This window comes from Mustelus asterias, chromosome 22, assembly GCF_964213995.1.
Source record: "Mustelus asterias chromosome 22, sMusAst1.hap1.1, whole genome shotgun sequence".
NCBI classification, from domain to species: Eukaryota; Metazoa; Chordata; class Chondrichthyes; order Carcharhiniformes; family Triakidae; genus Mustelus; species Mustelus asterias.
The window spans coordinates 58,519,584-58,545,810 of record NC_135822.1 but is presented as its reverse complement, the minus strand read 5'-3'; the positions used below and the strand labels follow the sequence as shown (position 1 = coordinate 58,545,810).

The window sequence follows — 26,227 nt, the reverse complement described above, 5'->3', positions numbered from 1 at the left end:
AGAACTAGTTTGAGGATAAAGGGGTAAACCTTTCAGGACTGAGGTGAGGAGAAACGTCTTCACCCGGAAAGTGCAGGATGTAGTGTGACAGAGTTTGAGAGAGTTAGAATTAAGTTTTCGAAGCAGAGAACGAGAGTAAAAGATAGAACTGGAAGGTGAGCAGGGCACAGGCTTGTAAGAGGTTGCCTCGCTCCTAGGCCTCGCTCCTAGGCCTCGCTCCAAGGCCTCGCTCCAAGGCCTCGCTCCAAGGCCTCGCTCCTAGGCCTCGCTCCAAGGCCTCGCTCCTAGGCCTCGCTCCAAGGCCTCGCTCCTAGGCCTCGCTCCAAGGCCTCGCTCCTAGGCCTCGCTCCAAGGCCTCGCTCCAAGGCCTCGCTCCTAGGCCTCGCTCCAAGGCCTCGCTCCAAGGCCTCGCTCCAAGGCCTCGCTCCAAGGCCATCACACAGTTTGTATAGAAATTACCCCTTGTTCCAAAGTACATATCTACTGTAGCAGCATGTAACTGCTCAGATAAAGTGGAATCATTGTACGGGAAGTGGCCGCAGATCGCCAGGAGGCCAGGGATACGAGCACGGCGAGCTGACATAAAAACGGGGCACAGAAATTGGCCTAAAAGCAAGGTATGCTGGGATTACTGCAGTCCAAATGTACCATTCTGCTTGGAGACAGGCTTTTGGGAAGATCCAAGCGCAGGCTTTCGACAGCCAGAGGTGCACCAGGACACATTAGCAAGTGTGAAAGGGCAGCTTCCTGACAAACACATCAGCGTAAGAAGTCTAAACAACACCAGGTTAAAGTCTGACATCACCACCAGGATACACGGGGCAGACGTCGGTCAGTAAAACAAAGACTGGGTGCGCATTCGAAGCTGAAACCAGACGTCCAGCAGACAAGGGCCCATCACTGAAACTCGTTCACACTCCCATCAACAATGGTGTGAAACTCATCAGAACAAAACACCCCATCGGTCAGATCCTCGGAACATGCCGGAAGATAACCAGAAAGGTTTACGAACCCTGCGCTGGCAGGGTTTGACCCTCCCCCCCCTCCCCTCCAACTAGAGAGGGGGAAACAGAGAGTCAGAAAGAGACAGAGAGAGAGAGAGACACACAGAGAGGGAGAGAGACAAACAGAGGGGGAGGGGGAGACAGAGAGAGACAGAGGGAGAGAGAGAGACAGAGGGAGAGAGAGACAAACAGACAGAGAGAGAGACAGAGAGAGAGAGAAAGACAGAGAGAGAGACAGTGAGAGAGAGAGAGGGAGAGAGAGAGAGAGACAGAGGGAGAGAGAGAGAGAGAGAGAGACAGAGAGAGAAAGGCACAGAGAGACAGACGGGGAGACAGACAGGGAGACAGACAAAGAGACAGACAAAGAGACGAGAGACACAGAGAGACGAGAGACACAGAGAGACGAGAGACACAGAGAGACGAGAGACACAGAGAGACAGAGTTAGAGCGAATGTTTAAAGCTTATTTATTAGTGTCGCAAGTCGGCTTACATTGGCACAACAATAAAGTTACTGTGAAAATCCCCGAGTCCAGTGGATCCCTGGCGGTGTGAAGCAGCAGTGTTAACCACAGTGCCACCATGTCAAACAGGGACAGAGAGGGGCGGGGGGGGGAGGGGTCGGAGAGGCGGGGGGGGGGGGGGGGGGGGACAGAGAGGCGGGGGGGGGGACGGAGAGGCGGGGGGGGGACGGAGAGGCGGGGGGGGGACGGAGAGGCTGGGGGGGGACGGAGAGGCGGGGGGGGACGGAGAGGTGGGGGGGGGGACGGAGAGGTGGGGGGGGTCGGAGAGGCGGGGGGGGACGGAGAGGCGGGGGACGGAGAGGTGGGGGGGACACGGAGAGGCGGGGGACGGAGAGGCGGGGGGGGACGGAGAGGCGGGGGGGACGGAGAGGCGGGGGGGGGACGGAGAGGCGGGGGGGGGGACGGAGAGGCGGGGGGGGACGGAGAGGTGGCGGGGGGACGGAGAGGTGGCGGGGGGACGGAGAGGTGGCGGGGGGACGGAGAGGCAGGGGGGACGGAGAGGCGGGGGGTGATGGAGAGGCGGTGGGGACGGAGAGGTGGGGGGGGGACGGAGAGGTGGGGGATTGATAGGTAAAGGGATCTGGGTGTACAGGTGCACAGGTCACTGAAGGTGGCAATGCAGGTGGAGAAGGTAGTCAAGAAGGCAGACGGCATGCTTGCCTTCATTGGCCAGGGCATTGAGTTTAAAAATTGGCAAGTCATATTGCAGCTTTATAGAACCTTAGTTAGGCCACACTTGGAATATAGTGTTAAATTCTGGTCGCCACACTACCAGAAGGATGTGGGGGCTTTGGAGAGGGCACAGAAAAGATTTACCAGGATGTTGCCTGGTATGGAGGGCATTAGCTATGAGGAGAGGTTGGAGAACACAAGAACATAAGAAATAGGAGGAGTAGGCCATCTGGCCCTTCGAGCCTGCCCCGCCATTCAACAAGATCATGGCTGATCTGAAGCGAATCAGTTCCACTTCCCCGCCTGCTCCCCATAACCCCTAATTCCCTTATCGATCAGAAAACTATCTACCCGTGATTTAAACATATTCAACGAGGAAGCCTCCACCACTTCAATGGGCAGAGAATTCCAGAGATTCACCACCCTCTGAGAGAAGAAGTTCCCCCTCAACTCTGTTCTGAACCGGCCCCCCCTTATTTTGAGGCTGTGCCCTCTAGTTCTGGTTTCCCTTCTAAGTGGAAAGAATCTCTCCACCTCTACCCTATCCAGCCCCTTCATTATCTTATATGTCTCTATAAGATCACCCCTCATCCTTCTAAACTCCAACGAGTACAGACCCAATCTGTTTAATCTCTCCTCATAAGCCACACCCCTCATCTCCGGTATCAACCTGGTGAACCTTCTCTGCACTCCCTCCAAGGCCAATATATCCTTTCGCAAATAAGGGGACCAAAACTGCACACAGTACTCCAGTTGCGGCCTCACCAGTGCCTTGTACAGTTGCAGCAAGACCTCCCTGCTTTTATATTCTATCCCCCTCGCGATAAAGGCCAACATTCCATTCGCCTTCTTGATCACCTGCTGCACCTGCAGACTGAGTTTTTGCGATTCGTGCACAAGGACCCCCAGGTCCCTCTGCACAGTCGCACAATGTAATTTTTCTCCATTTAAATAATATTCCAATTTACTATTATTTCTTCCAAAGTGGATAACCTCCAACGTTATATTCCATCTGCCAGATCCTCGCCCACTCGCTCAGCCTATCCAAATCTCTCTGCAGACTTTCCGCGTCCTCCACGCAATTCGCTTTCCCACTCACCTTCGTGTCATCAGCAAACTTGAATACCCTACATTCAGTCCCCTCCTCCAGATCATCTATGTAAATGGTAAACAATTGAGGCCCCAGTACCGATCCCTGCGGCACGCCACTGGTCACCAACTGCCAACCAGAAAAGCACCCATTTATCCCAACTCTCTGCTTCCTGTTCGATAGCCTATCCCCAATCCACGCCAACAGCTTACCCCTAACTCCGTGTACCCCAATCTTCTGCAGCAACCTTTTGTGAGGCACCTTATCGAACGCCTTCTGGAAATCTAAAAACACCACATCCACCGGTTCCCCTCTGTCAACCGCACTGGTGACATCTTCATAAAAGTCCAGTAGATTCGTCAAACACGACTTTCCCTTCATGAATCCATGCTGCGTCTGCTTGATCGAACCATTCTTATTCAGGTGCTCTGTTATTTCCTCTTTAAGACTGGATTCTAGCATCTTCCCAACTACGGACATTAAGCTAACCGGCCTGTAGTTACCCGCCTTTTGTCTACTTCCTTTTTTAAACAGCGGCGTAACAGTAGCTGTTTTCCAGTCAGCCGGCACTACCCCAGAGTCCAGCGAATTTTGATAAATTACTACTAATGCATCTGCTATTACCTCAGCCATTTCTTTCAGTACCCTGGGATGCATTCCATCCGGGCCCGGGGACTTGTCTACCTTCAGTCCTTGGAGAAACTTGGTTTGTTCTCACTGGAACGACGAAGGTTGAGGGGACGACCTGATAGAAGTCTACAAGATTATGAGAGGCATGGACAGAGTGGATAGTCAGAAGCTTTTTCCCAGGGTGGAAGAGTCAATTACTAGGGGGCATAGGTTTAAGGTGCGAGGGGCAAGGTTTAAAGGAGATGTATGAGGCAGGTATTTTACCCAGAGGGTGGTGGGTGCCTGGAACTCGCTGCCGGGGGAGGTAGTGGAAGCAGATACGATCGTGACTTTTAAGGGGCGTTTTGACAAATGCATGAATAGGATGGGAATGGAGGGATATGGTCCCCGGAAGGGTAGGGGATTTTAGTTAAGTTGGGCAGTTTGGTCGGTGCAGGCTTGGAAGGCCGAAGGGCCTGTTCCTGTGGTGTAGTTTTCTTTGTTCAAATGCAGCTTATAGTTACCACACAATACAAGGCAGATGAGCATGTCTGGGAAACATATTTTCCTGGCCCAACAAAGATAAACTGCCTTTACGAAGATTTGTGCACTCATTTAGGTTTGTTAGATATTAAACTGGCCTCTCCACTGTGAGATGTTAAACTGGCTACTCGGCTCTGAGATGCGACAACGCCTTCTTGGTTCCTCTTTCTCTCTCTGTGTATCTGGTCTGTCTACATCTCTCCCGTTCTGACTCTCAAAATTAGCACCTCTTTATCTCTACTAATCTCTCAGTCATCTGATGACAGGGCTATTTACACCCGAATCTGTCTCGATGTCTGTTAATCTCGTTACTGGGAAAGGTCACATCCCATCGTCCCCTTTGAATGCTGGCTATTGTTGTCGCGACACAGGTTTGTACCTGTTGCTAGGCAGATCATATCCTCATCATTCATAGAATCCCTGCGGTGCAAGAGGCCATTCAAGTCTGCACAGACCACACTCCCACTCAGGTCCGATCCCCTCAACCCATCTATTTACCCCGCTAATCCCACTGACACTAAGGGTCAATTTAGTATGGCCAATCCACCTAACCTGTACATCTTTGGACTGTGGGAGAAAATCGGAGCACCCAGAGGAAACCCACGCAGACATGGGGAGAATGTCCAAATTCCACACAGTCACCCAAGGCCAGAATTGAACCCAGGTCCCTGGTGCTGTGAGGCAGCAGTGCTAACCACCGTGCCGCCCATGTTAAATTCTTGTTCTTGCTGTTACGAGGCAGGTCCATGACAAACTGCACTATCTGAGAAACTACAGACCCAAGAGCCTGCCATCAGTAGCAGGGAACATGTTTGAATCTATTATAAAAGATGTGGTAACTAGGCTGATGATACAAAGATTGGAGGTGTAGTGGACTGTGAGGAAGGTTTTCAAAGCTTGCAGAGGGATTTGGACCAACTAGAAAAATGGGCTGAAAAATGGCAAATGGAATTTAATGCAGACAAGTGTGAGATATTGCACTTTGGAAGGACAAACCAAAGTAGAACGTACAGGGTAAATGGTAGGACTCTGAAGAGTGCAGTTGAACAGAGGGATCTGGGACTACAGGTACAGAATTCCCTAAAAGTGACGTCACAGGTGGATAGGGTCGTAAAGAGTGCCTTTGGTACATTGGCCTTTACAAATCGGAGTATCGAGTATAAAAGTTGGAGTGTTATGGTAAGGTTATATAAGGCATTGGTGAGGCCGAATTTAGAGTATTGTGTACAGTTTTGGTCACCTAGTTACAGGAAGGATGTAAATAAGGTTGAAAGAGTGCAGAGAGGGTTCACAAGGATGTTGCCGGGACTTGAGAAGCTGAGTTACAGAGAGAGATTGAATAGGTTGGGACTTTATTCCCTGGAGCGTAGAAGAATGAGGGGAGATTTGATAAAGGTGTATAAAATTATGATGGGTATAGATAGAGTGAATGCGAGCAGGCTTTTTCCACTGAGGCTAGGGGAGAAAAAAAACCAGAGGACATGGGTTGAGGGTGAGGGGGGAAAAGTTTAAAGGGAATATTAGGGGGGGCTTCTTCACGCAGAGAGTGGTGGGAGTGTGGAATGAGCTGCCGGATAAAGTGGTAAATGCGAGGTCACTTTTAACATTTAAGAAAAACTTGGACGGGTTCATGGATGAGAGGGGTGTGGAGGGATATGGTCCAAGTGCAGGTCAGTGGGACTAGGCATAAAATGGTTCGGCACAGACAGGAAGGGCCAAAAGGCCTGTTTCTGAGCTGTAATTTTCTATGGTTCTCGACATAGAATCACAAATAGTAGGAATGGAAAAAGTCAACATGGATTTTTAAAAATTTAATCGATGGGATGTGGGGCATCGTTGACTAGGCCAGCATTCATTGCCCATTGAGAAGGTGGTGGTGAGCCGCCATCTTGAATTGCTGCACTCGGTTTGATGTAGATACACCCACAATGCTGCTGGGCAGGGAATTCCAGGATTTTGACCCAGCGACTACGAAGGAATAGCAATATATTTCCAAGTCAGGACGGTGAGTGGCTCGGAGGGGAACTTGCAGGCGGTGGTGTTCCCCAGTTATCTGCTGCCCTTGTCCTGTTAGTGGTCGTGGGTTTGGAAGGTGCTGTCTAAGGATGAGTTGCTGCAGTGCATCTTGTAGATGGTACACACTGCTGCTACTGAGCGTCGGTGGTGGAGGGAGTGAGTGTTTGTGGATGGGGTGCCAATCAAGCGGGGCTGCTTTGTCCTGGATGGTGTCGAGCTTCTTGAGTGTTGTTGGAGCCGCACCCATCCAGGCAAGTGGGGAGTATTCCATCACACTCCTGACTTTTATGAAAAGAAAATCATGTTTGACAAACCAGTTGGGAATTGTTTTTAAGAGGATGTCACTCTCAGAATAGATTTTGGAGAACCCAGTGGATGAGGTGTGCATGGATTTTCAGAAGGCTTTCGATAAGGCCCCACACTGCAGGTTAATAAACAGAATTAGAGCACAAGATTGGGGGATAATAATCTAGTCTGGATTGACAGTTGGTGAACGGACAGAACACAATGACATTACCAAAGATGTGCGGGCTAGGTGGATTGGCCATGCTAAATTGCCTCTTGGTGTCCAAAGATGTGTAGGTTAGGTGGATTGGCCATGCTAAATTGCCCCTTAATGTCCTCAGGTGTGTAGATTAGGGAGATTAGCAGGATAGGTGTGTGGGGTGACGGAGATTGGGCCTGGTGGTGTGCTCTGTTTGAGAGTCGGTGCAGACTCGATGGGCCGAATGGCCTCCTTCTGCACCGTAGGGATTCCACGCTTCTACACTGGTCCAGTATCTGGAGGGAGAAAATCGTTTTATCACTTGGGTTATTCTTTGCAATCTGTGAGGAGAGACTGAGTAGACTGGGGCTATACTCATTGGAATTCAGAAGAATGAGGGGAGATCTTATGGAAACATATAAGATTATGAAGGGAATAGATAAGATAGAAGCAGGGAAGTTGTTTCCACTGCCGGGTGAAACTAGAACTTGGGGGCATGGCCTCAAAATAAGGGGAAGCAGATTTAGGACTGAGTTGAGGAGGAACTTCTTCACACAAAGGGTTTTGAATCTGTGGAATTCCCTGCCCAGTGAAGCAGTTGAGGCTACCTCACTGAATGTTTTTAAGGCCAGGATAGATACATTTTTGAACAGTAAAAGAATTAAGGGTTATGGTGAGCGGGCGGGTAAGTGGAGCTGAGTCCACGAAAAGATCAGCCATGATCTTGTTGAATGGAGGAGCAGGCTCGAGGGGCCAGATGGCCTACTCCTGCTCCTAGTTCTTGTGTGACTGATTTTGATTGATTGACAATAAAGGCTGGAATCCAAAAGTAACAAAGAATTTTATTAGCTCTTGCACACTCAATAATAGGGCTATTTTCCCAGGACAGAACGTGGGCCCCAATTCCTGAGGTTCATGTAGGTAACAGACTCTGAAAGAAAACAGAAAATGTCACTCGCTTTTCCTCGCCGCTGAGAGTCAAAACATCTGTCAACCCCCATTCCTCTGGATTCGAGTCCTCGTCCCCGAAACCCCCCCCCCCCCCGCCTGCCACCTCACGCCTTGCATTTCCTACCGACGCAGAGAGAATTACATCCACCACAAACCTCACCAAAATGACCAGGGAAAGGAGAAACTGCAAATGTGATGAAAATTTACTGATCGCGGTGCAAGGGGGGGGCACCATGACTTCCCACTTTGAACAGCCATTTGGTGAAGGACAACAGGAATCATTCTTTACTTGGTCCTGATCTATTCGCAGAGTGAAACATTATGGGTCTCTCGCTGCTAACTCTGCTACCCTCTGCCAGGGTCAAAAAGGGCATCTTTCTAACGCACTCAAATCATTGAATGACCTTTTATAGAACGTTGCCATTCAGCCCGCTGTGTCCGCACCAACTCTCTGACAGAACGTCTTCCCCAGGTTCACCACCCTGCCCTATCCCCGTAACCCCACACACCTATCCCGCTAATCCCCCGAAGCTGGACATCCTGGGACACTAAGGGGCAATTTAGCATGGCCAATCCCCCTAAACTAAACATGTTTGGACATTAAGGGACAATTTAGCATGGCTAATCCCCCTAACCTACACATCTTTGGACACTAAGAGACAATATAGCATGGTCAATCCACCTAACCTGCACATCTTTGGACACTAAGGGTTAATTTAGCATGGCCAATCCCCCTAACCTGCACATTTTTGGACACTAAGGGTTAATTTAGCATGGCCAATCCCCCTAACCTGCACATTTTTGGACACTAAGGATTAATTTAGCATGGCCAATCCACCTAACCTGCACATCTTGGGACTGTGCGAGGAAACCGGAGCACCTGGAGGAAACCCACGCAGACATGGGGAGGACGTGCAAACTCCACACGGACAGTGACCCTCGGAATCCAGCCCGGGTCCCTGGGTCTGTGAGGCAGCAGTGCGAACCACTGTGCCACCCTAAAATCCTTCTGCTTAATTCCTACAATTAACACCCAACAACCTTCTGCCCTCTTTTGCGTGGCCTCGGGAGGCTAGCATGTGCACAGCCTGCACAGGGACACTGGGTTTACAATGTAGCCCCCGGAGCAAACATCAGCCAGGGTTAGCGTTCCCGCTTTGGGATCGATTGATGCTTTAGACTCAAACTGTGGCCTTTTCTTCCCCAGTTTGTATCTATGATCACGGAATGCAAACCCCCGATGTGTAGCAGTTTAAATATCAGAGAACTCCAGCAGTGCTCTCCCCAGGGCCCTCTAGAATTGGAGCAAACCCTCTTTACTCATACACCAATCCCTTCATAACACAGGCAAACGCACCATTTGTCTTCCGAACTGCACACTCTCATCCTTTGCCTGAAGGAATCACGTCAGGAGTCAGTGTTCTCAAGTGGAGTTTGATCCCCCCCTCTGAGAATTACCGAAACACCCTAAGAGGGGTACCTCACCGTATAATCTGTAAAAGGTGTGTGTGAAGTGGTGCGACCTGCTCTTCAGCGACTCCTAGTGGTGAAATCAAAATAACTCCCTGACACTCTCTCTAAAATCAACACGTAACAATTTATTTATCTAACTAACTAGTGAGCAAATTAATTAAACTATTAACAAGCCGAATAAATCCCTTCTAACTATTAACTATTCCCGAATAAAACAAGATTCTAATGATCTGCTGTTCAAATAAATACAATCCCCACTTATTCACAAAAAACAGAATTTAGTCACTCGAGATTACAACCAGGTTTTGTGTCCTCTGGAATGTTCTGGGCCTTCTGTTGATTCCTCCGCCTGGAACTTCTTTCTTTGGTACCTTTGCTATCTGGATGGTGCTTTGAGCTGTGAGTTGCAGCAGATGCTCTCTCCTTTTGTCCCACTGCCCCCTCCTTCTTTTATACCAGTGATAACACATCAATATCCCCCACAATACCTTCAGTGGTTAGCACTGCTGCTTCACAGCTCCAGGGACCCGGGCTCGATTCCCGGCTCGGGTCACTGTCTGTGTGGAGTTTGCACATTCTCCTCGTGTCTGCGTGGGTTTCCTCCAGGTGCTCCTCCCACAGTCCAAAAGATGTGCGGGTTAGGTTGAGTTGGCCATGCTAAAATTGCCCCTTAGTGTCCTGAGATGGGTAGGTTAGAGGGATTAGCGGGTAAATGTGGAGGGATGTGGGAGCAGGGCCTGAGTGGAATTGTGATCGGTGCAGACTCGATGGGCCGAATGGCCTCTTTCTGCACTGTAGGGTTTCTATTCTATAATAGGATTGGTGCCAGGTTGTCAAAACCATCAAGTTTAAATTTAATAGGTTCTTGGTTTCTAAGTGCCGACTGCAAATTGATTGGCTAAATTCAAAAGTCTGTTGTCTTGGTCACAGTTCTGCTTGGCCTTTCGATATAAATGTTTCAGTTTGGGTACTCTGTGGACTTGCATTTTTTAAAACTCTCTCAGCACAGAAAAAGCACCACCTCCCCATGCAATGCTTTCTCCCCTGGTATTCGACAAACGCCAATCTACAATTACTCCACCCCACTTTGCAACAGTCAGCCATCAGGCGTGTTTCATCTTACCTCTCCGGGTCTCCCTTCATATCAGCTGTACTGCCCCACTGGCCACAAGAGGGGCTATCGTCCTGTATTTCATCAAGTGCTGGGACCCTTCCTCCAGGTCAACGGTGTACTCCCTGCAGAGGAAACCAGAAAGTCGAAGACTGAGAGAATCCCAGTGGTCACCGGACGCAGGCAAACCCCTGCTGACAGTTCAAACCCCAGGAACAGGAGCAGACCCCTTGACATTGGGAGGAGGGGGGGGGGGGGGGGGCATGGGGTAATATCACTTCACTTGCAATCCCGAGGCCCGGGCTAATGCTCAGGGGACACAGGTTCAATTCCCCCCATGGCTGGTGGATGGGTGGCACGGTGCTTAACACTGCTGCCTCACAGCACCAGAGACCCGGGTTCGATTCCCGGCTTGGGTCACTGTCTGTGCGGAGTCTGCACATTCTCCCCGTGTCTGCGTGGGTTTCCTCTGGGTGCTCTGGTTTCCTCCCACAGTCCAAAGATGTGTCGGTTAGGTGCATTGGCCATGCTAAATTCTCCCTCAGTGTACCCAAACAGGCGCCGGAGTGTGGCGACTGGGGGATTTTCATAGTAACTTCATCGCAGTGTTAAGGCAAGCCTACTTGTGACTTATAAAGAAACTTTAACTGGAATTAGATTAACGAATTTGGAATGGTAATCACCATGGCAAGTCATGTTGCAGCTTTGCAGAACCTTAGTTAGGCCACACTTGGAATATAGTGTTCAATTCTGGTCGCCACACTACCAGAAGGATGTGGAGGCTTTGGAGAGGGTACAGAAAAGATTTCCCAGGATGTTGCCTGGTATGGAGGGCATTAGCTATGAGGAGAGGTTGGAGAAACTTGGTTTGTTCTCACTGGACCGACGGAGGGGGCGACCTGATAGAAGTCTACAAGATTATGAGAGGCACGGACAGAGTGGATAGTCAGAAGCTTTTTCCCAGGGTGGAAGAGTCAATTACTCGGGGGCATAGGTTTAAGGTGCGAGGGGCAAGGTTGAAAGGAGATGTACAAGGCAGATTTTTTACACAGAGAGTAGTGGGTGCCTGGAACTCGATGCTGGGGGAGGGAGTGGAAGCAGATACGATAGTGACTTTTAAGGGGCATTTTGACAAATGCATGAATAGGATGGGAATAGAGGGATACGGTCCCTGGAAGGGTAGGGGGTTTTAGTTCAGTCGGGCAGCATGGTCAGTGCAGGCTTGGAGGGCCAAAGGGCCTGTTCCTGTGCTGTAATCTTCTTTGATCTTTGTTCACTTCAACTATCGTTGATCTGTTGTTAAAAACCCCATCTGGTTGACCAATGTCCTTTAGGGAAGGAAATCTGCTGTCCTTACCCAGTCTGGCCTACATGTGACTCCAGAGCCACAGCAATGTGGTTGACTCTCAACTGCCCTCTGAAATGGCCTAGCGAGTGACTCAGTTCGAGGGCGACTAGGGCTGGGTTACTGACGCTGGCCCAGACAGCGACGTCCACATCCCATCGAAGGGCCGAATGGCCTCCTCCTGCTTTTTAATGAAATGTACCAAACCATTTAAAATCAGTCATGCAAAAGCTCCATAGAGCTCCCTCCTTCCCCTCATGGTGTGTGTGTGTGTGTGTGTGTGTGTGTCAGGGGGAGGGGGCTCTGCGCTGCGAAGGAGACGTTAAACTCAAACCCTGGTTCTCCGAGGGTGGGGGTGTTGCTGCAGGAGCCGACGCACACATACAGGCCCCGTCCCGCCTCACCAAACCCTGCCGAACAGCAAGCCGCACCCCGCAAGGTGGCCAAAAATATACCCCCCTGCTCTCCCCCCTTACCTCTGCTCCTCCGTCTCCGGCTCCACGAGAACATTCTCCTGCCTGTCCTTCACCGTCAGGAAGACAAAGGAATCCAGGTTGGGCTTGGGAACTGAGCAGGGGAAGAGAAAACCAACAGGTCTGATTACAAACACAGGTACGCAAAACCTCACTGGGCCGTAGCCACAGAAGGAAAGGTTAACCTTGTCATTATTACATTAACAAGACTATCTTAGACATCTTTGGACATTAAGGGGCAATTTACCATGGCCAATCCATCTAACCTACAGTCCTTTGGACACTAAGGGGCAATTTAGCATGGCCAATCCACCTAACCTGCACATCTTTGGACACTAAAGGGCAATTTAGCATGGCCAATCCACCTAACCTACAGTTCTTTGGGCACTAAGGGGCAATTTAGCATGGCCAATCCATCTGACCGACAGTTCTTTGGATACTAAGGACCAATTTTGCATGGCCAATCCATCTAACCTACAGTCCTTTGGACACTAAGGGGCAAATTTAGCATGGCCAATCCACCGAACCTACAGTTCTTTGGACACTAAGGGGCAATTTAGCATGGCCAATCCACCTAACCTGCACATCTTTGGACACTAAGGGGCAATTTAACATGGCCAATCCATCTAACCTACACACCTTGGGATTGTGGGAGGAAACCCACGCAGACACGGGGAGAACGTGCAGACTCCGCACAACAGTGACCCAAGCTGGGAATTGAACCCGGGTCCCTGGCGCTGTGAGGCAGCAGTGCTAACCACTGTGCCGCCCCTGTGTTGAAGGGGAGAGTCTCAGTGGGCTCCCTGGGAGTGAGGAGATCCCGAAAGAGTTAACGCAGGATGGAAGGGGTCACTCATAAAAACAAATCATTTCCATGGAACTTACTACTTCCCACTGCGCATCATCACAGGTGAAGTATCTTCAATCGAGAATCGGCAACTGAGAGGCACTCACCAGCTTTTAAGAGGTCCACTGCTTGCAAGTTAGGAGGCATGTGTTTCAGGGCGAGGCTTTTCAGGTAGGCCTCACAGTTGGTCGTGTATCTGCAGAACAAAACAAAAAAAAAGCCCACTACAGCAGTTGAGGGGGGGCAACTGACAAGGAGTTGAGGCTAAGGGGTAAACCTTTTAGAACTGAGGTGAGGAGAAATTTCTTCACCCAGAGGGTGGTGAATGTGTGGAATTCACGACCACAGAAAGTTTTAGTGGAGGCCAAAACATTCTGATTTCAACTGGATATAGCTCTTGGGGCTAAAGGGATGGGGGGGGGGGGGGGGAGAGGGGAGGGGAATCAGGATATTCACAGAATAGTACAGTACCCTTCGGCCCATCGAGTCTGCATCGACACACGAAATGCCCTGACCTGCCCACCTAATCCCACTTGCCAGCACTGGGCCTGTAGCCTTGAATGTGATGATGTGCCAAGTACTCATCCAGGTACTTTTTAAAGGATGTGAGGCATCCCGCCTCCACCACCCTCCCAGGCAGCGCATTCAAGGCCCTCACCACCCTCTGGGTAAAAAAAGCTTTTCCTCAAATCCCCCCTAAACCTCCCACCCCTCATTTTTAACTTGTGTCCCCCTCGACCCTTGAACTAAGGGGAACAGCTGCGCCCTATCCACCCTGTCCATGCCCCTCATAATCCTGTACACCTCGATCAGGTCGCCCCTCAGTCTTCTCTGCTCCAGAGAAAACAACCCAAGCCTATCCAACCTCTCTTCATAACTTAAATGTTCCACCCCAGGCAGCATCCTGGTGAATCTCCTCTGAACCCCCTCCAGTGCGTTCACATCGAATATTGAATTCGATGATCAGCCATCGGAGCGGAGCAGGCTCGAAGGGCCGAATGGCCTCCTCTTGCTTCTAGTTTCCGTGTAACACATGCAGCTTGAGGCAAGTTAGGTTCCAGAGTGAGCCAGTAATCCCGTTTAGACCTCCGCAAATGTCCTATTCCTCGATCTACAATAACATGCTGTCGCCCCAACTGTCCTCCCGTCTGCCTATCGCTTCCATTTCTGTGGGGCAGGGAGTCACTGTTACCCGACTGCTTGCCTGACAGAGTATCTCTGTTCCAATCCCACACGATTACCCCCTTCCTCCTCCGGATATCTATCCCTTTCCTTCTCTGAGATTTTTAAAAATGGATTCTCCTTCCAACAGCGCAGGGCCAGCCCGGAGCCGAACCCCTCTGCGTTCAAAACCTCTCCCCACCTTCCCACTGATTTTCAGCTGAGCCAAGAGCTGGTGGGAATGGCTCTTATGTCTATTCAAAAGGACTCATCAGATCACAGATTTACCCTTCCCTGCCTGGCGATAACAGCCCCGCGTAACAAAGATTTCTCTGCACACCCGCCCCGCTTTGAGCCTTGACAGAGAGAGCCGCAAGCTTGAACTCACAGGAGGAGGCCATTCGGCCCCTCAATCCCGCTCCAAGACCGCAAGAAACTACAAAAGGTTATGAATGTCAATTTTTTTTTTTACACAGGGGTTGGTGGGTGCCTGGAACTCGCTGCCGGGGGAGATAGTGGAAGCGGATATGATAGTGAGTTTTAAGGGGCATCTGGACAAATACATGAATAGGATGGGAATAGAGGGATATGGTCCCCGGAAGGGTAGGGGGTTTTAGTTCAGTCGGGCAGCATGGTCGGTGCAGGCTTGGAGGGCCGAAGGGCCTGTACCTGTGCTGTAATTTTCTTCGTTCTTTTGTTAGCCCAATCCATCAGGCAAACCAGCCTCCCATCCATTGACTCTGTCTACACTTCCCACTGCCTCAGAAAAGCAGCCAGCATAATCAAGGACCCCACGCACCCCGAACACTCTCTCTTCCACCTTCTTCGGATAGTGATGGCTAACACGAGGGGACATAGCTTTAAATTGAGGGGTGATAGATATAGGACAGATGTTAGAGGTAGGTTCTTTACTCAGAGAGTAGTAAGGACGTGGAATGCCCTGCCTGCAGCAGTAGTGGACTCGCCAACATTAAGAGCATTCAAATGGTTATTGGATCAACATATGGATGATATTGGAATAGTGTAGATTAGAGGGGCTTTAGATTGGTTCCACTGGTCGGCGCGACATCGAGGGCCGAAGGGCCTGTACTGCGCTGTAATGTTCTATGTTCTTCCTTCAGGAAAAAGATACAAAAGTCTGAGGTCACGTACCAACCGACTCGAGAACAGCTTCTTCCCTGCTGCCGTCAGACTTTTGAATGGACCTACCTTGCATTAAGTTGATCTTTCTCTACACCCGAGCTATGACTGTAACACTACATTCTGCACTCTCTCCTTTCCTTCTCTATGAATGGTATGCTTTGTCTGTATAGCGTGCAAGAAACAATACTTTTCACTGTATGTTAATACATGTGACAATAATAAATCAAATCAAATCCACTATTCTCCTCAATTCTCGAGAAGCCTCAACCAACAGAAATCTATTAACCTCAATCCTGAAAGCCTGATCGAAGGGATCCTGAGAGATATCGCGACTGACAAGATGTACCCTGGCCTGACAGACTCCGATGTTCCCCATCACACTCACTCTTTTGCAAAGGCGAATTCCTGCGTAGACAAATATGAAGGCTCTGCTTCAAGACGGGACTTCTCCTTCTCCAAGATGTGAGGGAAGAACTTTTCGATCTAGAAATTCGAGGGATAAGAAGAAGAGACAGTGTATTTGGTCTAAGCACTTTAAAATTTAAAGCAAGTTCTCGGGTGAAAGGGTGACAAGTTTAAGAATCACATAAGCTGCAAGCTGCCTCTCAGTCTCACACTATGTGAAAAGCAGAGGTCTGGTTTACACCAGACCCAGGTAAGAATCAAGGACCATTTAATGGAATGATATGCAGCTACAGCTCACATTTGCCCATTAAAAGTTTAAAGTTTATTTATTAGTGTCACAAATAGGCTCACATTAACACCGCAATGAAGTTACTGTCAAAATCCCCCTAGTGGCCATACTCTGGCACCTGTTCGGGTTACACTGAGGGAGAATTTAACATGACCAATTCACCTAACCAGCACGTCTTTCGGACTGTGGGAGGAAACCGGAGCACCCGGAGGAAACCCACGCAGACACGGGGGAGAACGTGCAAACTCCACACAGACAGTGACCCAAGCCAGGCATCGAACCCGGATCCCCGGTGCTGTGAGGCAGCAGTGTTAACCACTGTGCCACCAGAAACAATGGAAAGGAGGACCCTATACCATTGGTCAGAGATCTGGCTATCATTTCTTGATGAGGTAACATGCATAAGTTATAATTGGACACTATACCCTAAAGTATGCATGATGTAACCTTAATCAATAACTGTGAGTGGATAGAGATAACTCCTATACTTTCATTGGTATATGCCAATTACTTGTATTCAAATGTATTTTGATAGTATAATTGTTTGTGCATTTCTGAATTCTGCACTGTTGGCTGGTCTTGAAGATTTACTCAGAGTTCTCTCGCTACAGTTGTCAATAAATCATCTTAAACCACTTTGTGCCTTTGTCTGGCTATTTGAGGGGAATGATATTTTGAACTGCAGAAGAAAAACATTGTGACGGCCCTGTAATATCACGCAAATCACTTCGATCAAAATGGGGGTCGGTTGCAGAGTGGTATTGTTCCTAGACTAGTAACTCAGATGCCAGGGTTGATGATTCAGAGATCGGAGTTCAAATCCCACCACCACATCTGGGGGAATTTAAATTTAATAAACAATCAGCAGTAAAATGAGAGTCTCATTATTGACTATCCTAGATTGTTGTAAAATCCTAGCTGGTTCAGTAATGTCCTTCAGGGAAAGAAATCTGCCGTCCTTACCTGGTCTGACCTACATGTGACTCCAGAGCCACAGCAATGGGGTGACTCATCTGCCCTGTGAAATGGCCGAACGAGACACTGAGTTGTAACACACTGCTGGAGAGAAAGCACCCACGTGATCGTTCGAGAAGGAAGCTGGCCACCATCTTCTCGAGGGCGGTTCAGGATGAGGAATAAATGCTGGCTCCGGCAATGTCATTTACATCCCAACGTAAGGAACCACTGAACATCCTCACCTCATAATGTTCAGTCACTGGCTCAGGCACTCTACAAATCAGAGAGGTGGACTTTGAGCTAACTCTGGGGCGGCACGGTGGCACAGTGGTTGGCGCTGCTGCCCCACAGCGCCAGGGGCCCGGGTTCGATTCCCGGCCTCGGGTCACTGTCTGTGCGGAGTCTGCACGTTCTCCCCGTGTCTGCGTGGGTTTCCTCCGGGTGCTCCGGTTTCCTCCCACAGTCCAAAGCTGTGCGGGTTAGGTGGATTGGCCATGCTAAATTGCCCCTTAGTGTCAGGGGGACGAGCTAGGGTTGTGGGGATAGGGCCCGAGTGGGATTGTGGTCGGTGCAGACTCGATGCGCTGAATGGCCTCCTTCTGCACTGTAGGATTCGATGATAATCCCTCTCACTCAGCTCCTACAGTGAACGAGGAAGGGAGATCAGTTAACTCTATCCACTCACAGTTATTGATTAAGGTTACATCATACATAAGGGTATAGTGTCTGATTATAACTTGTGCACGTTATATCATCAAGCAATGATAGCTCTATCTCTGGCAAATAGTATATCAACCTCCCTTTCCATTGTTCCTTGTTCTAATGGGCAAACATGATCTGCAGATCATTCCATTAAATGGTCCTTGACTCTTATCTGGGTCTGCTTTAATCCAGACCTGTGGTTTGCACACAACACAGAGCTTCCCTGTGTGAGGGAAGTGGAGAAAGGTTTCACCTCGAGGACTCCGAAGCGTGAATCCTGTACCTTTTGTAGTCGTGACCTCAAGTAGCTGCTGAGAATGTAGCGGATTCTCTCCATCTCCATCCGGTGAATGGTGACTTTTAGATCTCCCTTTCTCGCTCGCTGTAGATTCTGCTCCTGTGGATTGCATTAACATACACGCGCCTGGTGAAACTCTGGTCTCAGACTTACCAGCTCACAGTTATTTCATTTTAAATTTGTGCGTTGGCGTATGAGGAGAGATTGAACAGTTTAGGCCGATACTCTTTGGAATTTAGAAGAATGAGGGGAGATCAAATTGAGGTAATTTTCAGGTAAAGAACTAATGTTCAGTTAAGAGTTAAAGCTCATTAAAAGAGTTAAAGTCTTGCAACTGTTTAAGTTCATAGAAATCATAGAAACCCTACAGTGCAGAAGGAGGCCATTCGGCCCATCGAGTCTGCACCGACCACAATCCCACCCAGGCCCTACCCCCACATATTTTACCCGCTAATCCCTCTAACCTACGCATCTCAGGATTCTAAGGGGCAATTTTTAACTTGGTCAATCAACCTAACCCGCACATCTTTGGACTGTGGGAGGAAACCGGAGCACCCGGAGGAAACCCACGCAGACACGAGGAGAATGTGCAAACTCCACACAGACAGTGACCCGAGCCGGGAATCAAACCCAGGACCCTGGAGCTGTGAAGCAGCAGTGCTAACCACTGTGCTACCGTGCCGCCCCGAAGTTTGAGTTGGTACTTAGAGTGTTAAGTAAAGGAAGATTGTTAAGAGTATTAAGCGTTGACTCCTGTGTACAGTTCTGGTCACCCATAAGAACATAAGAAATAGGAGCAGGAGTAGGCCATCTGGCCCCTTGAGCCTGCCCCGCCATTCAATAAGATCATGGCTGATCTGAAGTGGATCAGTTCCACTTACCCGCCAGATCCCTATAACTCCTAATTCCCTTACCGATCAGGAATCCATCTATCCGTGATTTAAACATATTCAACGAGGTAGCCTCCACCACTTCAGTGGGCAGAGAATTCCAGAGATTCACCACCCTCTGAGAGAAGAAGTTCCTCCTCAACTCTGTCCTGAACTGACCCCCCTATATTTTGAGGCTGTGCCCTCTCGTTCTGGTTTCCTTTCTAAGTGGAAAGAATCTCTCCACCTCTACCCTATCCAGCCCCTTCATTATCTTATAGGTCTCTATAAGATCCCCCCTCAGCCTTCTAAATTCCAACGAATACAAACTATTCTAGAAAGGATATTATAGAAAGGATATTATTAAACTAGTAAGAGTGCAGAAAAGATTTACTTGGATGCTACCGGGACTTGATGGCTGTGTTATAAGAAGAGGCTGGATAGACTGGGACTTTTTTCCCTGGAGAGTAGGAAGCTTAGGGGTCTATAAAATAATGAGGGGCATCGATCAGCTAGATAGTCAATCTTTTCCCAAAGGTAGGGGAGTCTAAAACTAGAGGGCATAGGTTTGAAGGGAGAGATACAAAAGTGTCCAGAGGGGCAATTTTTTCACACAGAGGGTGGTGAGTGTCTGGAATGAGCTGCCAGAGGCAGTAGTAGAGGCGGGTACAATTTTGTCTTTTAAAAAGCGTTTAGACAGTTACATGGGTATGATGGGTATAGAGGGATATGGGCCAAATGCGGGCAATTGGGACTAGCTTAGAGGTTAAAAAAGGGGCGGGGGGAGAGAGTTAACGTCGAGTCTGATATGACTTCCTCAGAGCTGTCCGATGGTACTGCTCTCTGTCTGTCACCCAGCCAACTTTGCACCCACACTGCCACCATCCCTTTAATCCCACGGGCTTCACACTCGCTATCCAGTCTATTATGTGGTGCTTAATTAAATACCTTTCGAAAGCCCACCTACACATTAATGGCATTACTCTCATTAATCTTTGTTCGTTTATCAAACAACTCAAGGGCAATGAGTTGGGACATTACGTTACAGTCGCTGGTCAGGCCACACTTGGGAGTATTGTGTACAGTTTTGGTCAACCTGTTATAGGAAAGACTTTGATAAACTGGAAAGAGTGCAGTGAAGATTTCCGAGGATGTCGCCAGGACTAGTGGATCAGGGAGAGGTTGGCCAGGATAGGGTATTATTCCTTGGCTTTGCTGCACTGTTCATTCCCTATGGTTCAAGAGCCTGCGGACACAGGGAAATCAGCCAGTGGATGGAATCCCAGACAGCGATCTTTTGAACCACATTATGTTCAAGAAATAGCACACTGGGGAGAGAATAGAAACGTCATAGATTATCCCTACAGTGCAGGAGGAAGCCATTCAGCCCATCGAGTCTGCACCAACTCTCCAAAAGAGTATCTCACCCAGGACCTTAACTCCGCCCTATCCCCATAACCCCATGCATTTAGCATGGCCAATCCACCTAACCTGCACATCTTTGAACACTGAGGGGCAGTTTAGCATGGCCAATCCACCTAACCTGCACATCTTTGGACACTAAGGGGCAATTTAGCATGGCCAATCCACCTAACCTGCACATCTTTGGACACTAAGGGGCAATTTAGCATGGCCAATCCACCTAACCTGCACATCTTTGAACACTAAGGGGCAATTTAGCATGGCCAATCCCCTTAACCTACACATCTTTGGATACTAAGAGGCAATTTAGCATGGCCAATCCACCTAACCTACACATCTTTGGACAGAGGGGCAATTTAGCATGGCCAATCCACCTAACCTACACATCTTTGGACACTAAGGGGCAATTTAGCATGGCCAATCCCCCTAACCTACACATCTTTGGATACTAAGAGGCAATTTAGCATGGCCAATCCACCTAACCTACACATCTTTGGACAGAGGGGCAATTTAGCATGGCCAATCCACCTAACCTGCACATCTTTGGACACTAAGGGGCAATTTAGCATGGCCAATCCCCCTAACCTACACATCTTTGGATACTAAGAGGCAATTTAGCATGGCCAATCCACCTAACCTGCACATCTTTGGACACTGAGGGGCAATTTAGCATGGCCAATCCACCTAACCTACACATCTTTGGACACTAAGGGGCAATTTAGCATGGCCAATCCCCCTAACCTACACATCTTTGGACACTGAGGGGCAATTTAGCATGGCCAATCCACCTAACCTACACATCTTTAGACACTAAGGGGCAATTTAGCATGGCCAATCCATCGAATCTACACATCTTTGGAGTGTGGGAGGAATCCGGAGCACCCAGAGGAAACCCACGCAGACACGGGGAGAACTTGCAAACTCCAGACAGTCATCCGAGGCCGGAATTGAACCTGGGACCCTGACGCTGTGAGGCAGTAATGCTGACCACTGTGCTGCCCTTAAACGTTGCTGGAACAAGAGACACATTGACGAAGTTTTTCACCTTGCACTCATCAGGACAAGGCCAGGAATACCAAATTTCAAACAATCCTGAGTGCGCTAATAGCTGCACGAACAACCAGTTTCAAAGAATTTGCTGAGCTCATAAAGTGGCTCATTTACACTTGCTGGAAGCGAAATGCATTCATAGACAGGGATACATTCTCTGCAAGCAAAAGGGATCTGTTCAGGCCGTGTGACTTTTTTTGAATTACAAGGGAGCCTATTGCTTTTTCCATGACAATGCCTCAGCCGGAGTCAACTTGCCAACCAATCAGCATCCGTTTATTCTGTAGCGTAAATCATTGCGATTGTTTGAAATTTGGTATTCTTGTGCTTGTCCCGATGAGTGCAAGGCAGGAAAAATTGAACAACATATTCCTCTTTCCAGCAATGTTCAAGTTCTGTAACACTGCTAACTGTTTTAAAGTTTATTCATTGGTGTCACAAGTAGACATACATTAACACTGCAGTGAAGTTATTGTGAAAATCCCTTAGTCGCCACACTCCGGCGCCTGTTCGGGTTGCACTGAGGGAGAATTTAGCACCTAACCAGCGCGCCTTTTGGACTGAGAGAGGAAACCGGAGCACCTGGAGGAAACCCACGCAGACACGGGGAGAATGTGCAAACTCCGCACAGACAGTGACCCAAACCGGGATTCGAACCCGGGTCCCTGGTGCTGTTTTGAACAGTTAAAGGGTCATCGAGATATACAGCATGGAAACAGGCCCTTCGGCCCAACGCATCCATGCCGACCAGGTTTCCTAAACTGAACTGGTCTAATTTGCCTGCGTTTGGCCCATATCCCTCTAAACCTTTCCCATCCATGTATCTGTCCAAATGTCTTTTAAATGTTGTAATTGTACCCACCTCTTCCACCTCCCCTGGCAGCTCATTCCACACACGCACCACCCTCTGGGTGAAAGGGTTGCCCCTCGGGTCCCCTTTCCCCTCAAACCTGTCCCCTCTAGTTTTGGACTCCCTGGGGAAAAGACCTTGGCTATTCACCTTATCTACGCCCTTCATGGTTTTATATAAACCTTTATACGCTCACCCCTCAACCTCATGCGCTCCAGGGGAAAAATGTCCCAACCTGTCACGAATGAGGTGGGATCTCATGGAGACTTTTCAAATTCTAACAGGACTACACAGGGTGGATGCAGGGAGGATGTTCCCGATGGTGGGGGAGTCCAGAACCAGGGGTCACAGTCTGAGGATTCGGGGTAGACCATTTAGGACGGAGATGAGGAGATGTTTCTTCACCCAAAGAGTGGTGAGCCTGTGGGATTCATTACCACAGGAAGTAGTTGATGCCAAGACATTGAATGTATTCAAGAGGCGGCTGGATATAGCACTTGGGGTGAATGGGATCAAAGGTTATGGGGAGAAAGCAGGATTAGGCTATTGAGTTGGACGATCAGCCATGATCGTGATGAATGGCGGAGCAGGCTCGAAGGGCCTCCTCCGGTCTTCTCTGTTTCCACCCAGCCTCTCCTTATCATTCACATCTTCCAGTCCCAGTAACATGCTTATAAGTCTTGTTTGCACCCTTTCCAGTTTAATAACATCCTTCCGAAAGCAGGTTTGTTACCCGCACGGCACCAGGTTGTTACCATGTGATCCAGCTGTTCCATTACACACTCCACAATCTCCGACTTGTTTTCCAGGAGGTCAGGAGAAAACTTCTCATTCAGCCAGGCCTGTGGAGAGATGAAAGATAAGACGTGGATCAGCACAAGAACCAGACTCGGGTCAAATTACAATTAATGGGTAAACTAAAATTCCGACAGCTTTTAAAGTTTATTTATCAGTGTCACAAGTCGGCTCACATTAACACTGCAATGAAGTTACTGTGAAAATCCCTGAGTCGCCGCACTCCTGTTCGGCTACACGGAGGGAGGATTTAGCACCCTAACCAGCACGTCTTTCGGATTGTGGGAGGAAACCGGAGCACCCGGAGGAAACCCACGCAGACACGGGGGAGAATGTGCAAACTCCGCACAGACGGTGACCCAAGCCCGGGAATTGAACCCGGGGTCCCTGGCGCTGTGAGGCTAACCTGGCGCTAACCACTGCGCCACCCAGCGAACATCTGTGGCAGGCGATGGCCGAGTGGTTAGGCTATTAATCCAGAAACTCAGCTAATGTTCTGGGGGACCCGGGTTTGAATCCCGCCACGGCAGATGGTGGAATTTGAATTCAATAAAAAATATCTGGAATTAAGAATCTACTGATGACCATGAAACCATTGTCGATTGTCGGGAAAACCCCATCTGGTTCACTAATGTCCTTTAGGGAAGGAAATCTGCCGTCCTTACTTGGTCTGGCCTACATGTGACTCCAGAACCACAGCAATGTGGTTGAATCTTAAATACGCGGTGGAGATGCCAGCTTGGGCACAGTAAGAAGTCTCGTGATTCCAAATAAACCTGTTGGACTTTAACCTGGTGTTGTTAAAACTCTTACTGTGTTCACCCCAGTCCAACGCCGGCATCTCCACATCATAATAAATGCTGGCCAGCCAGTGACGCCCATGTCCCACGAATGAATTTTAAAAATATTCAAGTTCTTCAGGGCAGATCCTCATTGGTGGCTCTTACTCTACTCAACATGGCTCTCTGTGCCCTCTGCAAGCGGCCAAGGCTGAGTGAAGGGAGTCCGCTATCACATCCGGAGAGTAACCAGGGGCAGGCAATCAATGTTAGTGAGCAAGATTCCAGAGACATAACTCGCAGATAAATCTTTCAGCAAGTCTACGTGGGGGTCGATCTCAGCAACAAACAGTGGCAAAAAGAGAGGCATGTGTAGGGAGGGACACAATGACGGTGAAGGAACGGCCAAAATATTTCCAAGTCAGGATGGTTAGTGGCTTGGAGGGGAACTTGCGTTCCCATGTGTCTGCCCTTGTCCTTCTAGATGATAGAGGTCGCGGGTTTGGAAGGTGCTGTCTAAGGGTGAGTTGCTGCAGTGCATCTTGTAGATGGTCCACACTGCTGCTACTGAGCGTCGGTGGTGGAGGGAGTGAGTGTTTGTGGATGGGGTGCCAATCAAGCGGGGCTGCTTTGTCCTGGATGGTGTCGAGCTTCTTGAGTGTTGTTGGAGCTGCACCATCCAGGCAAGTGGGGAGTATTCCCTCACACTCCTGACTTGTGTCTTGTAGATGGTGGACAGGCTTTGGGGAGTCAGGAGGTGAGTTACTCGCCGCAGTATTCCTCGCCTCTGACCTGCTCCGGGAGACACAGTATTTACATGGCTGGCTCCAGCCAGAAACTCAGCGGTAATCCCCAAGATTGTTGTATTACTGAGCAGTGGGCAATGCAGTATGGAATGCTCCCCAACATCGTGCCTAAAGGGGGGGAGGGGGGGTATTTCCACCGCCACATCACAAGGTTATGAATTCGGGTCTCTCGCTCTGGGCAGAAATCCTGGCTGACTCTCCCGGAGAGTTGAAACCAGACGTTGAGGCAAGTCTGCCCCCTGGACGGTGGGTGAGGGACTCCCGATGCAGCCCCCTGGGGAGAGCGGTGGGTATTTAGGGACCCGTCCCCCCCAGTGCCCAATGGGCAGTGCCACCCCCTGGGGAGAGCGGTGGGTGTTCAGGGACCCCCCGGTGCCCAGTGCAGCTCCCTGAGGAGAGGGGTGGGTGTTCAGGGACCCCCCAGTGCCGCCCCCTGGGGAGAGCGGTGGGTGTTCAGGGACCCCCCAGTGCCGACCCCTGGGGAGGGCGGTGGGTGTTCAGGGACCCCCCAGTGCCGCTCCCTGGGGAGGGCGGTGGGTGTTCAGGGACCCCCCGGTGCCCAGTGCCACCCCCTGGGGAGGGCAGTGGGTGTTCAGGGACCCCCCCCGGTGCCCAGTGCCGCCCCCTGGGGAGGGCGGTGGGTGTTCAGGGACCCCCCCGGTGCCCAGTGCAGACCCCTGGGGAGGGCGGTGGGTGTTCAGGGACCCCCCCGGTGCCCAGTGCAGCCCCCTGGGGAGGGCAGTGGGTGTTCAGGGACCCCCCGGTGCCATCCCCTGGGGAGGGCAGTGGGTGTTCAGGGACCCCACGGTGCCCAGTGCCGCTCCCTGGGGAGGGCGGTGGGTGTTCAGGGACCCCACGGTGCCCAGTGCCGCTCCCTGGGGAGGGCGGTGGGTGTTCAGGGACCTCCCGGTGCCACCCCCTGGGGAGGGCGGTGGGTGTTCAGGGACCCCCCGGTGCCACCCCCTGGGGAGGGCGGTGGGTGTTCAGGGACCGCCCCCTGTGGGGAGATTCTCTCTCTCTGGGGATCTTGGCCAATGTTTATCCGGGGGGGGCCCCCCCGGTGGGGGTCACGTGTCTCCTTGCTTGTGGGATCTTGCTGTGTACTCGGGGTCCTTCACCTCCTCCAGTTTGGCGATTAGCTGAGCCGGGGTCAGTATCTCCTCCTCCTCCTCCTCCTCCCGGCTCTCCGGGAACAGCTGAGTGTCCCCCCGCTCCTCCTCCTCCTCCCCCTGCGCGGCCATTCTCCCCCTTAAGCCAAGAGCGGGGCCAAACTTCCCGCCCGCAGGGCCGCCGCCAGGCACGGCGTCTGGCGTCATCACGCCGGGGCCCGCCTGACGTCACCGCGCACGGTCATCGCGCCGCCCTCTGCGACGTCACCACGCACAGCGTCCCTCCTGACGTCATGGGTTTTCACCCTTCTGTGACATCACCACGCGCCGCGTCCCACCCGACCGTCTTCGCCGGCCCTTCTATGACGTCACCACGCACAGCGTCCGTCGTCACCGCGCCGCCCTCCAAACTGACGTCGGCGCTCTCCCTCCCCTATGACGTCAACGCGCCT

The 26,227-nt window shown here is 50.4% G+C and overlaps 1 protein-coding gene across 1 annotated transcript; it reads right to left on the bottom strand.

Annotated features, from left to right (window-relative positions):
* Positions 1 to 7,762: 7,762 nt before the first annotated feature.
* gins4 (GINS complex subunit 4 (Sld5 homolog)) lies at positions 7,763 to 25,988 on the bottom strand. The gene is made up of 8 exons (XM_078239362.1): positions 25,785 to 25,988; positions 23,042 to 23,128; positions 18,081 to 18,194; positions 15,830 to 15,927; positions 13,248 to 13,336; positions 12,297 to 12,387; positions 10,488 to 10,600; positions 7,763 to 7,871 (listed from the first exon to the last, which is right to left on the bottom strand). The coding sequence occupies exons 1-7, from the start codon at positions 25,980 to 25,982 to the stop codon at positions 10,504 to 10,506; spliced, it is 774 nt and encodes a 257-aa protein (XP_078095488.1). The 5' UTR covers positions 25,983 to 25,988; the 3' UTR covers positions 7,763 to 7,871; positions 10,488 to 10,503.
* Positions 25,989 to 26,227: the final 239 nt, after the last annotated feature.

Coding starts and splice junctions, on each gene's coding strand:
- gins4 (XM_078239362.1), bottom strand. CDS start 25,982: ATGACGCCAGACGCCGTGCCTGGCGGCGGCCCTGCGGGCGGGAAGTTT. Junction 23,129..25,784: donor TAATCGCCAAACTGGAGGAG/GTGAAGGACCCC, acceptor ATCTCTCCACAG/GCCTGGCTGAATGAGAAGTT. Junction 13,337..15,829: donor GAATTCGCCTTTGCAAAAGA/GTGAGTGTGATG, acceptor TTTGTTCTGCAG/ATACACGACCAACTGTGAGG.